The sequence below is a fragment of the Copadichromis virginalis genome, linkage group LG16 (genome assembly GCF_057382275.1).
Source record: "Copadichromis virginalis isolate Kocher_CV1m ecotype Utaka linkage group LG16, C_Virginalis_male_GT1.1, whole genome shotgun sequence".
In the NCBI taxonomy this organism is placed as follows: Eukaryota; Metazoa; Chordata; class Actinopteri; order Cichliformes; family Cichlidae; genus Copadichromis; species Copadichromis virginalis.
In genome coordinates, this window is record NC_140633.1 from 38,818,215 (window position 1) to 38,831,946 (window position 13,732).

The 13,732-nt window shown below is 43.2% G+C and overlaps 1 protein-coding gene across 2 annotated transcripts in view; it reads left to right on the forward strand.

Moving 5' to 3' along the window:
* epb41l5 (erythrocyte membrane protein band 4.1 like 5) overlaps nt 1–11,546 on the forward strand; it is a 35,998-nt gene extending 24,452 nt beyond the window's left edge. Inside the window, exons 17-26 of one of the 2 annotated variants that reach the window (XM_085434738.1) lie at nt 4,127–4,278; nt 4,647–4,744; nt 4,893–5,027; nt 5,249–5,316; nt 5,999–6,073; nt 6,707–6,788; nt 7,712–7,792; nt 7,907–7,969; nt 8,196–8,344; nt 9,922–11,546. In XM_085434738.1, the coding sequence (XP_085290864.1) occupies nt 4,127–4,278; nt 4,647–4,744; nt 4,893–5,027; nt 5,249–5,316; nt 5,999–6,073; nt 6,707–6,788; nt 7,712–7,792; nt 7,907–7,969; nt 8,196–8,344; nt 9,922–9,991 (973 nt within the window). In that variant the 3' untranslated portion in view covers nt 9,992–11,546. The remainder of the gene's footprint in view (nt 1–4,126; nt 4,279–4,646; nt 4,745–4,892; nt 5,028–5,248; nt 5,317–5,998; nt 6,074–6,706; nt 6,789–7,711; nt 7,793–7,906; nt 7,970–8,195; nt 8,345–9,921) is intronic. The other variant, XM_085434740.1, reaches the window with a different exon arrangement.
* The last annotated feature ends 2,186 nt before the right edge of the window (nt 11,547–13,732 follow it).

Here is a 13,732-nt window from a genome sequence, read left to right on the forward strand (position 1 = left end):
ACAGTATGAACATGGATTTGACATGAGCTATCAAACATCAGCCCCTAGAGGTGCAAAGCCGGGTCACCGATGCCCCAGAGACGTCCAGTCACTTCACTTAAGTGTTTATGTGACAGCACATGTCACACCACACTTCAGTGCACGCTGGCAGACGTGTTGCAATAAGCTGGATGGCATACTCCTGACACCGCAGAGCTCGTCACGCAAACCCGCGTCTTACTCGTTTATCCAGAATGATTTATGCCCATCAGAGCAGCTGCTTTTGTCACTGAATAAATGGTAACATATTTACACAACTTGTCACAGTTATTACACACTCTCCTACGTTCATGTTATCAGCCTCCTGCTGCCTTCTTTATTCCCTTTCTTTTCTTTTAACCATCTTCTTCTTCTGCACAATAATTGCTTTCCTCCCAGTCTCACTCTTTACTTCACCTCACACACCCTGTATCTTCACTACCTCATCACCTTCCCTTTGTCACTCTTTCACTGCCACCCTGTTGTCCTCAGGTGTCCTCTTCCCTCCATCCTCCCCGCTCTTTTTCATCAAGGTTCCCCAAACGGAGTGGGACAGATCCGACCAGCTGGCCGCCGTCTCACCAGCTGTACCGGCGCGAACTGGTCTGCACGTTAATGAATGGGAAAGGCTCAGCAGTGAAGTGACTCGCCTCGCCTAGTGCGAATGTACAGATTTGTGATTAAGTGAAGCGTTCCTCAGCAGAAGTCTAACACTACCCACATCCCCCCCTTTCCCTTCAGTCCATCTCTGCACCTCATGCCTCTGCTCCTTGACCTTTGGCTCAGTGACAGTTTTGAAAAGATAACTTCCCATTGCTCCTTTCCCTCTGCTTCCTTGGCCTCTCCTTTCTGTCCTCCTCCCCCCTCTTTTTTTTTTCCTCCTCCTGACCTTCATGCCAAACCTCAGGGGGGAGGCTGGCAGGCAGGGGTGAGATGGTATCAGGCTCAGTTTTATGAATTCAATTCCAGTCTTGACTCTGTGAGGAAACAGCAGGTCAGAGGTTCTGGGGGATTTAGGCTGGTCCTCTTCTGCTCCTTTCCCCCCCTCAGTCTCAGAAACAATTTCCTGTGTTTGTAATATTTCACACACTACTGCTGTGTTTAAATTCAGTTAAACATTTTTATAAATGAAATGAATTCGATTTTTTTTTTAAGTGAATCTGTTCTTGCATTTCTGCTGCTCTGTTTAAAAGGGAGTTGGATAAGAGGGTGGGTGTCGTTCACCTGTAGGCAGATTAGTCTGAAAGGGTTTTAGCTGTAGGTGAAAAATGAAGCTAACGGTTCACCATGTCTATTTCCAAATAATGTCTGGATTAGTTAAATTCTGTTTGAAGGTTTTATTGTTGTCTAATCATATTTTATGTTGAGCTTCTGTGAAAGCTTCTGAAATGAACCCGATGCTGCCTCCCCATTCAACTTCTAGCAAGAGATTGAGCTAGAATAATGCATTGAAACGTGCTGCAGTACAGTAACGTCTACCTGCGAGCATGCCACAGTTAAATGCTGAATAATCACGTAAATAATTCAAATGCACTGATCTTACATGGTAATTACACTGTTTATTGCACATCTCAACCAAATGAAGATAAATATGTAATATTATGTAGTTAATTGTTTACAACATGACCAAAGCGTTTGTCTTTAGAAACTGTGTTCGATTTTAAATCAAAGCAGGATAGTTTTAAATAAAGTTAGTTGTATTTCAGATCAGTCTTATTTTGAAATGATGAAATCAGAAAAGGCTCCAACTTTGGATGTTTGTTAGAAATATTTTATTTAACACGGTCACAACTTTGTCATTCTATGTTCAATTGTTTTAAGCCAATTAAAAAAGCTAATAAATACACATTGGAAGTAAGTCGTACATTTACGTTCTCACCTTTGCTTTAGAATATAGTGAAAATAACATTTTATTGTCTGTAATGTGATAAAGTTTGTGTTTTCGGTTTGGAACAAATCAACTTATCATTAGTGCTGCCACGATTAGTTGACTAGTCACGATTACGTCGACTATCAAAATCGTCGACGACTGATTTAATAGTCGACGCGTCGTTTGAAGTTTTGTCAGATCCCAAAAGACGCAGGAATAAGTGGCAGGATTTAAGAGTGTAATAACAGACATAAACAGAAGATGGCAGCACTGCATGTACAAGGATGCCAGCTGCCGTTAAACCCCGACGAAGAAGAAGCTGTGTCCCAGAATTCATAGCGCGGCCCTGCTCAGTTTCCAACAATGGCGGCAGCTAGTTAGTCTTAATATTACTCTTATTATTCTTTCTGGGTCACAAAAACGGTTAGCATATTTTCAGGCGAGAATGTAGCTGTGTAAACCTCAAATATCTGCTCAGTTTATCAAGACACCGCATATTTTCAAAAGCGCTCCGACGTTTTCGGAGACGTCTGTTACCCACTAGCTCGATAGCTAGCCGGGGGCAAGGTCACTAGAGCCGTGAGAACACCGGACTCCCGGCAAATCGTTTTCAAACCCACCGCCGTCTTTCACTACTCAGGTTAAACATGATATATGAGTCACTTAGATAACTTAAAAATGTTATTGTTTGCCTTTTTTTCAGTATTTTATTTGTTCCTGAGTAAATCAGTTTGTCTGAGATTAAAGTTATAGTTTTTACACAGCTGAATAAACGTCAAGCAGACAGCTGATTATCAGAAGTGTGAGATGCTCCAGAATATACTCCGGTGTCCTGTTATATTTTAGATAGCAAGGAGTTTATTAAACTTCACCGAAACAATCTGCAAATGTCATTAAAATTTAATAAACTATCATCTTGTCTTTATTTTTAGTTAGCACAGACCTGAAACACTTAAAGCTGTAAGCTAATGATAGTTATATAAGAGCAGATGCTGCTGGTGCAATAAACTGTACGTTTTATGTCCGATGGATGATGATCTGATTAGTCGACTAATCGCAAAAATAATCGGTGACTAGTCGACTATCAAAATAATCGTTTGTGGCAGCCCTACTTATCATCACCCAAAAAGCTCCTGATTGTAAGTCTTCGGCCCAGTTTGATACTTTACATGATACTTTGATACTTACTTTTGTCACGCTGTAATATTCAGTCAAATCCTGGTGATTGTATAATTATGTCGATATATGTGAGTCGTACCGGGTTACTGGATTACGATGTAGGATTTTTCAGTGATCTTGTATCGGATAAACGTGTGCAAACAGATATTTAAAAACGCTGCTTCTGTTGTGGAGGACTGAATAAAGACTAGGGAGTAACCGGTTGCCGGTTTCAGTTCCAGTCGGTGTGCGTCTCCTCGGTGGTACATGCATCTGTCATACTTGCCTTCGTGTCTTATTCCCCACGCGACGGCTCGATTCTCCTCACGGTGGATCTTTTAACATATTTATTGGATTTTTGAGCCCACGTACAAAGAATCGCACTTTTCTTCACATCTTTTTGTGTGTTGTTCTTTAACCCCTGTACTCTCCAGGCAGTATGTTGTAATATACAACATTTGTTATGTTTTGCTGTGTCTTCAGGCTACAGAAATATGAGGTAATTACAGAGCTGCTGGAAGAGCTTCTGCTAAGATCCGTGTGTCAAATGTTCTGCTTCAAGCACCTCTAATTCTGAGAATATTACACCGCATTATTTCCTGCTGAAGTTATTTTGTGGGCAGTGTTTTTACCTCCGGAGACATTTTTGAGTGGACTCAAACGTGGTTTCATACTTATGTTGTAAAATACAATCGTTTTATCACATGTCGGCAACGTGACCCTGTAAGTTAACGTTGGTGATGATGCTAACGGTTAATGACTATGGATTACAAGTACAAGTACTTTATGCTTTTCTTTTGGTTTTAGTAATAATTATTTGACATATTATTGGATGTTGGTGTGTTGCTCTTAAACACCTTCTGCTGTATCAGCGCGGATCAGTTCTGTCATCACTGCAGAGTCTGTACATACGTTGTCGAGGTAAGCTGTATGAATCACAATCCTTTTCTTCCAGTTTGTGTTAAAAACCCATAAAACAGCCTCTATTCTCTGTTTTCTCTTTGAATGTATTTATCATTAACCCTTCCATCCACAACTCAGGTTGAATCTGCCATGCTTTCTCTTCTTGTATGTCTCTAGTTTGCCAGTGGTTGCTGACCTAATGGAGACGTGTGTCGACGATGTCCTCAGAGGTCCCGTTGTCCCTGCAGTCACAGCTATCGAGGAGCCCGTACAAGCCGCTGCCTATGCCGGTGCTAGCGTCCCTGCAGAAGATGCGCTGAGTCTCGCTGGTAAGGCTGCAGCGAACTGGCCAATATTTAAAAACTCTCCTTAGAAGCCAGGCTTTAAAGAAAACTGCTGTAAAACAATAAATGTCTGTTTTAAGAGACTGACATAACTGCAGTTTTTGACTCTATAGCCTCATTTTTCACCGTGACGGCTGCCGCCTGGTGCGACCTTACTGACCATTGATTCACTTATATTTTTCTGTTAATGCAAGCAATAGTTACACTCAGCCAACACCGTTATGAAAAAGACCCAGAGCTGACTGTTAATAAACATCAGTGTCCTGAGACGAGACGATCACTTGCTAACTATATAAATAAAGCGAAGATAACTCTGTTTGTTTGTCTTTCTGTGTTCATGTGCGGCGACTCAGAAGCAGCAGCTCGTCTGAAGCAGCTGGAGTTGGAGAGCAGTCCGCTTCTCGCTGCGCCGAGAAATAACATGAACGTCAACGTGGCCATGAACAACCAGGCGAGTGTTTGTTATTTCCTCTAAAATCAGACTCTGCTTGCTTTGATGGAGACCAGCAGCACTTCTGTGTAGTTCACTGGCAGTTCAGCATAAACAAACACATGTGCGGCACAGCGTGATGAAGCCTCTGTGACATCTGACCCAACAGGACGATGTGGTGAAGCTCACAGAGAAGTGCGGGCTGAACAGTGCGGGCAGCAGTCCATGCGTGACTCCGCTGCGCACCCCGGAGGATCTGAAGAGTAACATCCTGAAGGCTCAAGCCGAGGCGGCCGCGCTCAAGGTGCGCAACAGACCGGGGGGTGAAAAAGAGGGCCCTCCGATGTACTCTGATTATGCTTATCCATCAGAGTGAAAGCCTCATCAGCTGAGCGGTCTTTAGCTAAGCCTTCAGTATTTTGTAGCCTTGTGTTTTTAAACACATTTAAATCAAAACCGCTAAAGTGACGTTTTGATTCGTGTGTGTGAGCCCTCTCCTCATAAACGCCTGTTTGCTCTGTGCAGGGGGCTTTGGAGGAACACGCTGTGATGCTCGGAGATAAAAACTGTAACCTGCAGGAGGCTTCTGCGAGGTACGTTTTCACTCACCTGCACTTTCAGGAATATGATAACTTCTTATGTTCAGCTTCAGAATCAAAGAAAATAGAATCACGTTTCCACTCAGACTGTTATTTAACCCTTTAGGATCTTTGCATTAAGCAGCTCTTCAGAGCGCACCGTGCTATCGGCACAGGGCACACTGTCACCGCGCCTCATTGTCTTGAAACTCGGCCTTCGTTCCTTCATCTTACTGAGTCATGCCAACTGTCAGTGCTTCATCCCAGCCAATCACAGCGCTCGCTGCTGCTCGAGCTGATTAACCTCTTGAATATTTATAAGGATTATTAGCATAGCTCACAACGTTACGTCAGCCACAGCTCGGCAGCGCTCCACAGAATGACAAACGAGTCCATGACGGCTCGTAACCGAAGCAGCAAGCGACTCACGCTGGAGAATAAACAACGTTGGATTTGGCAGATTCTGTTGTTGACGGTTTTAGCAAATGTTTCCCGTTTGCATGTTGTTCTAAAAGCATTTCTACTGAAACTCATAATAATGAAACCTGTTTAAAAGTAATTTGTTTACTCATGTAGTCGGAGAAGTTTGACCTCCTGTCTTTCTGTGGTAACCACAGTGAATGTTTTATGCAGGAATAAGCGTTATGTGTGTCTCTCTGCCAGGTTGAAGGTGCAGTAACTCGTCTCTTTGTGTTAGCAGCCGCCCTGACGTCCAGGACACCTGGGACCTGCTGAAGCCACCATCCTCCCTGGTCTCATCTGCAGGCGCCAGGTGAGCCTTTGTTTAGAAAAACAAAACATTACTGTGGTTTGTACTTCGTTGCATCAGATCTCTCACACGTCATAGTTAAGGCCTTGACAAAGACCAGTGACAAAGTGTCCTGGCTTTGTAGGTTGATTGAAGTTAAGGTAAAGAGTTTGATTTTTCATAGTTAGCAAAAGGTGATTTGTTTTCAAGAATGTGTTAAGGTAAGCTTAACACACAACATGTTGCACATTTAGATCAAATGGTTTAAAATAATGTTAACAGAGATGCATGTAAAGTCCTGCATCAGCCAAACAGGCAGTGAAACATTAATGGGGCAGATTAAAGTCCTTATAGTGTTTGCTGACATCTGCTGGTGTGTTTGAGTAATGCATTCGTGCATGTGTGTGTCTGTGTGTCGGCCCGGGTGTGTTAAATCACATGACTTGAGTTCTGCCTGGATACTGCTGCCGTCTCTGCAGAGAGTGACACATAAAAGCAGACGCACAGTTAGCTGTGCTGTGTGAGTTTGTGCTCTTAAAATTTGAGTTTAAAAGTGGCGAAACTGTCTTTGCTGGTTTTGGTGACTCGCAGTGTTAAAAGTTGTTAAAAGTACGCGGTCACATGCTTGTGTGATACCATTTCTTCTCCTGTTTTCAGCGCTGAGAGATTGGCTGAAGATTTAAAAGCTTCTGTTCCCAAAAAGTCCTCCGAGTCGACCAGTGAAGCCCCGGCACCAAAGGTAACGTGACTGCACGCTCACAGGTAATGACTACTGTTGTGCTTTACACTCACCAGCCACTTCTTTAGGCACAGCTTGCTAGTATCAGACTGGGGGATTTGAGTTCAGTGAACTCGTCATCAGGTTCATGAAGTCAGTCTGAAACTTTTGTGGTGTTGTGCGTTGTCCTGCTGACACGCTGTGGTCATGTGGGGATGGATGCGGTCAGCATACTGAGCCCCCACCACCACCATCACACAACCAACAGCCTGAACGTGTTGGATGCACCAAATTCTGATCCTACCATCTAAATATCATAAATGGAAACCTGCCAGACCAGGCAAGCTACATTTAGCATATGTAGCCTGAGTTTGCTGTTCTTAGCTGACTAGCATGGCACCCCATTCTGCTTCAGGCTTTAATCTGCTGTGTTCTGCATAAACTCTGCAAATGGCTGTGTGGGAAAAATTTCAGCTACGTTCAGAGTCACTTACATCACCTCCCGATGCTCATTTTGAACCTCAGCAGGTCGTTTTTCTCATCTACATGCCCAAATGCATAAAGTTGCTGCCATCTGATTGGTTCATTAGATATTTTCATTAACAAGCAGGTGAGGTGGGTTGTGAGTGCATATTGATTACTCTGTGAAAGTAGGTTCAGTCTTCAGTGTGATGTAATTGGTAACAATAGCAGGTCGTCCACTTGATCCCGGACTGCTCCAGTCTGATGCCAAAGTATCCTTGAGCAAGAAACTGAAGCGAGTTGTTCTGAGATGCATTCATCTGATTGTGAATGTGTGAATAAAACACTTTGCGTGAGTAGAGTTTATTTACCCTTCAATCTGTGCCTACGCAGCCCGGTGTTTGCGTGTGACTAACACAGGAAGTAGACGGTTTCTTTAGTGCCTGCGTGTGCTAATAAAGAGTGTTTGCATCACGCTGCAGGTTAAAGCAGAGGAGGTCGACCTGCAAAGCGCCGCCCCACTTTCTGACAACCTTATTGACTTCACTGATCCAGCTCCTGTGGTAAGAATTACTGCACTGTGTCCTGAGTAATCTGCAGTGAAACTCCCACTGCATGTGTGTGGGTTAAAGTAGACCTTTAGCGTGGATGCTAACATTCTTCTGATGTTGTTGTAGCTCCCACCGGTGCAGCCGACCAAACCTCTCATCACACCGCGCTGGATCGTCCCCACAACCGCTGTGAGTTTATCAGCCTCACTTTTTAAAAGTTCACCTGTTTATGTTTTTTCCAGGTTTGGCTGTGAAATGTTAAAATGTTTTAGAAGCTGTTTTAACTGCATTCATTGTTCTGAACCACGAGGCTTTGGACTTCTCTGCACTTCCATAGTCGCTGTGCAGTTTGGCTAATGTAGAGGCGCTGTAGACACTGACCTCCGACCTTCTCCTTCACCCCCTTCTCACGCAGCCTCCCGGCGCCTTTACTAACGGCCTGCTCGACCTTGACCCCCCGCCTAAGGTCAACCCTCTTCTCCCTTCAGATGGGGGAGCATCCCTCACCTCAGCCCTCCCTCACCTCACTCACACACGTAACGCCGTCTCCACCCTCTCCACCAGGTAAAAGTGTTTGCATTTTGAACCCAAAGTTTGTTTTTTACATCGCAGCCGTCGCTGAAGAGCACGAAACGTCTCCTCCTCACTTCACTGAGCCTGAAGTTTCAGAAGAGAACATCCCTGAGAGTTTAACAGGAATCGTTAAGAGCATTTTGTTTGTGGAGGAAGAGACAGCAAAGCAAATTAGTTATTTTTCAGGTCCTTTATGCACAGCTTTTTCTTAGTTTTTTATGATTTTGTTTGTGAATGAATCAGTATTAAACAATCAGAAATGAAAAACAATACTGAACAGCAGAACTTGAACACATGCTTGAGCTGAAAGCAGGTGTTTCAGTGACAGCAAGTCAGAACATCACAAATCAAACTTTCTGTGAGGATCTCTGAGTTCAAGCAGACGTCTCATTCACGCCTCAGTTCTTCAAAAGTTGTGATTAGAAGAGTCTGAAGGATACGACTCTTTAACCTCGTAATGTGACGGTGTGTCTGGTTCTTTTATGTTTTCCTTACATCGAGCCAGATTTTTAAATCACCAAACTGAGCTCAAGATCACATTTGTGCTTTGTCACCTGTAAATAGCGATGGAGCTGGTTTCACTTTGTCAGACTCTAAAAACACGGCTGGACGTTTTAGCGTTTTCATGCAGGTCGAATGAGAAATTTATTGAAAAATAAAAGCTGCAGTCAGAAAAACCCAAAAAACCCACAGAAGGCAAATATACGGAAGAGGATTAGTGCCACCGAAAATTCTGTTGCAGAATTCTGAGAAAAAGTCAGAATTCTGACTTCAATTCTGGAAACGAAGAAGAAAAAAGACGTTTTTTTCCATACAAATAAAAGGACGAGTGATTTTTATTTTCTTTCTTTTGTTTTGTGTGTACAGTAGCTTAAATATATGTATTGGAGCCTTGCATTTTGTTTTCCATACAGGAAGTCATTTCTGATTCATAGGTTTATACATACAGGTTCGAGCCCCGGCTCGGACAGTCTCGTCATTGTGTCCTTGGGCGAGACACTTCACCCGTTGCCTACTGGTGGTGGTCAGAGGGCCCGGTGGCGCCAGTGTCCGGCAGCCTCGCCTCTGTCAGTGCGCCCCAGGGCGGCTGTGGCTACAATGTAGCTGCCATCACCAGTGTGTGGATGTCTGGATGACTGGATGTGTAAAGCGCTTTGGGGCCCTTAGGGACGAGTAAAGCGCTGTACAAATACAGGCCATTTACCATCAAATCTGGGCTTTCAATGTCACTTTTTTTTCTCCAGTGTTTCGAAGCTCCTACGAGGTCGTAAGTGTGAGATATGGACGGTTTATAGAAGCCTGACTGCTAACCATGTGACCTTAACTTCTCGGCCATTTTGGACACACAACAATGTAAATTCAGTGCATAACATTTTATTTTACTGTTGATCGAACGAGGTAAAATTATAAAGCTATTATTAAGTTGTCGCAGGTTGTCAGACTGCAGCGTGTTCGCATTTTAGCAATTTCTTTCAAACTTACGACTCTTAAAACTGGTTCCTGCACACAAACGTTTTCTCTTTTCTGAGGCAGTAATTTGACCGTCTCTTCCACTCCTTCGTCCACAGCACTGTGGCTCAGCCGCCAGCCTCAGAGGATGGAGCCAAACCCAGAGGTCTCTTGACCACTGAGCTCTGATGAAGAAACGAGCGGCCGCCATCACGCTCTTCATCTTCCCGCCTGGTTTCCCGCTTCACCCGCTCACCCACCCGCACGCAGGCCGGCCGAGTCTGAAAACGCAAAAGAAGAGGCAGCTTGCAAACCGCCGCGACCACAACCGTAGCTACACAGATCAGCAATATGAAGTACTTTTTTTTTTTTTTTTAATGATCTCATGGCGTCGAGCTTAGTCTTTGTAAGATGGTGTATACAAACATTTTAGCCTCAGTATTAAGAAAACCTTATTTTTAATCTCCTGTTTGTGCACCACGTTAGTAACCTGCCATTACAGAGTCCATCCAGTCACCCAAAGCGCTGTCGGCAGCATCTCTGCCTGCTTTGAGACTCTGGTGGAAGCTCTCGCCCTGGTTCTGAGTTTAAGCACCGGCAGTGCAAACCGCTGGATCTCTGAGCTTTCCTCTGGGAAGCTGCTGAACGACACTGGATGATGGACGCACGAGATATGAAGAGCTTGAAGTGTTCGAATATAAGAGATCACGCAGTGCAGCGCGTTTAAACCCGCTAACGCTACATGATGTAGCCACTGGATCTGGAAACGTCACTGGATTACCTTCAAACACTGGACCTTCAGCTGATTTTTATTTTTTCCCACATTAGATGATGATGATGTTGTTTTTAGTTTTTCAGCTGATTTTTTTATTTTATGATCCTGTTCCTGCTCTTTGTAGCTGTCAATGCTTTTAAATGCCCCCCCCCCACCCACCACCACCACCACCACCACCACCACCATCATGAGGACTTCCTGTTTTGATTCCGATCACATCTTATAATGTAAATTTGAATCCACACTTTTACCCCACTCTCGTTCCTGCTCACTCATCATTAAACTTTTAGCTCCTGTGATCGCTGGACTGCGTGGTGGGAGATGTGTCCGGGTATCTGACTGGATTGGACTCTCCAACATGTCGTAGCTGTTACTTTGCCTTATGTACATGAATGTGCTCTACGTGTCTGATGGGGAAATGCTGGAGATGCCACTCGCACGTCACCTTTGCTGGAATCGTTTAACCTGTGAAATATCCTGAAAGCTGGTTTTGTATGAGAGCGAGGTGAGGCCTACGTCGGCACCGTGGGAGTTATTAAATATCTTACTTTGACCCTCGAATGGTAGAGTTGTAGTATCTCACTGTTACTGTAACCACCACGTCTGGCCACTCACTCAGGTTGTGGCTCTGTAGTACTTCTCATTATGTCTTCAACAAGGGAAGCCGGCTGTTCTTCGATGTCGTCTTAGCAGCGTTTACGCCTCAGCTCAGTGTCATTGTTCAGATATTACATGTTGTAGCATACAGGTTTAACGTTTTCACTGTAACTGCTTCAGCTGCTGTTGATATGAAGTAGACGTATATTTTTTAAGACTACCTTGGCAGTATAGTTACTACTCTGAGGAGACTTGAGGTGTTTTCTAATTACAGAGGAAGTATTACAGATCAGACTGTGAAGTCTCATTTTTATATAAACTCGTATTTTTCTGGAACACCTGATCATGATTCAGTAAAGTTTTGCCACAGTAGGAGTCGTTGTCTCTCATTCATTTTAAAACTGCGGTGAGTGTAATAATCACATCACACGCTTATGTTCCTTTTGAAATACACTTATTATGTAATTCTTTTCCTACTTTTTACTTTTACTCCCTGCAAGTTTAAACAAATATCTAATTCCTGCACATTACATTTTCAAAACTCGTTACTTTCGCTTTAACGTTGTTGAGCCAAGATCCTCCTGTAAGTTTACTGTTTAAAGAGCTAAAACCTCCAAAGTTTCAGGAGTAATAAGTCATCATAAGAACTAAAAATGAAGAATGTGGGACAGTGTTATATGTTTAAAAGTAACCTAGTGAGTTTTGAAGATTAACAAAGACTAACACTGAGCAGTGCTGATTTTCTAACACTGGAAAATAACTCAAAATGTTAGAAATATTCCAGTGTTAGAAAATCAGCACTGCTCAGTGTTAGTCTTTGTTAATCTTCAAAACTGACTAGGTTACTTTTAAACATTTAACACTGTCAAAGTGTTAATTTAACACTCAACAGTGTTGTATTTAACACTCAGAGGTGTGCACTCATATAAATACTCCAGTGTTAATTTAACGCTGGAGATTTTGCTGTGTACCACTTAAAATTACTTACGTTCACGTGAATTATAATTAATATGTATGTATTCTTTTTGTTTCCTGTAAAAACCCGACTCCCTACCCTCGTATTCTAGTGTACCTACCTTTAAGTATTTGTAGTAAAATATAATTGCGCTGAAATTTCAAATACATTAAAATTGCATGTTATTACAGGGGAATTACGTTTGTACCGACTGTCAAATTAACTATTTAATAAAGTCCACTAGTCAAATGGCAAAGTTGACGTAGGTGAATGAAGCGGTCAGTTTCATAACCAGAGCTGCAACAGCGCCGTCAGTAATGTAGTCCATGTTTTCTACCACTAGATGGCAGACGAGTACCGTTGTTACTCTCGATGCAGTCCAGCGTTGAGCAGAGCTCCACCTTCCATCACTTCACAGATGGCTTCATGCAGAACTGCAAATATCAAACTCATGAAGTCATTAAAGAGCTGAGCCTGCATTTGAGTCCTCGTCTCTGAGCGTGAACAAGGCAAAAGAAAAAAGACTGCATCCTGGCACATAATGATCTATTTCAGCCAACACGGTCTATCTGAAATGACAGCCATGGCACGCAAAGCACTGACTTTAGCTTATAACACTGAAACCTTTATTTAGTATACTTTAAATCAGGGGTGCCCAATCCCGGTCCTCGAGAGCTACCGTCCTGCAGCTTTTAGATGCATCCCTACTCCAACACAGCTGAATCAAATGAATGGCTTGTTATCAGGCCTTTGCCAAACACGATGGCATGCTGAAGAGGTAATCAAACCATTTGATTCAGCTGTGTTGGAGTAGGGATGCATCTAAAAGCTGCAGGACGGTAGCTCTCGAGGACCGGGATTGGGCACCCCTGCTTTAAATGAAATAACTTGTACCTGTTCATCTACCTATTCATGCAAATATCAAATAGGCCAATTGCAGGGCAGGCTCTCGATGCATTTCAGCATGACCAGGAAGACCTGCTGAACGCCAAACCGAGCATCAGAATAAGGAGGAAAGCTGAATTTGGACGAGGCGTGGTGGTTGCTGGTCTGAGTTTTTCAGAAACTGTGGATCTCTTGGCATTTTTCAACACAACCATCGCTTTAGTTTAGTTTCTAATAAGCACTCATTACAATCAAGGTATGCCAAAGAGGTCGAGTCTTGACAGCCTGGTCTGATGAGTCTCTGCCTTTTCTGCTGAGGGCGTATTTTGTCTTTAAAAGTCGATGTTTTCTCCTTTTTTATCCTCTTTCAGAGTCTTAACACAGGCCAGTAGGTCCAGTAGTAGCAGAGGGTGGACCTGTTGACTGCTCTTTACTACTGTTAACCTCTAGGGCGCAGTGTAGCTCCAACGAAGATCCAGGTAACTCGGTGGTTTTTAATCAACACATGGAGTTATAATTCCATCTGATGTGTAGTAATAAAAATATTTAAAGAATCTGAACAGAGTGATCAGAGACTGAAACTGGGATTCCAGTGGATCTCGCCCCCTGGATATACTCTGCCATGTCTATAAATCACATCTGTGTTCAAGATTAGTGTTTGATTTGCTGTTAATCAGATTTCATATGAGTGATGTCTGTATGAGGAACACAGGAGTCA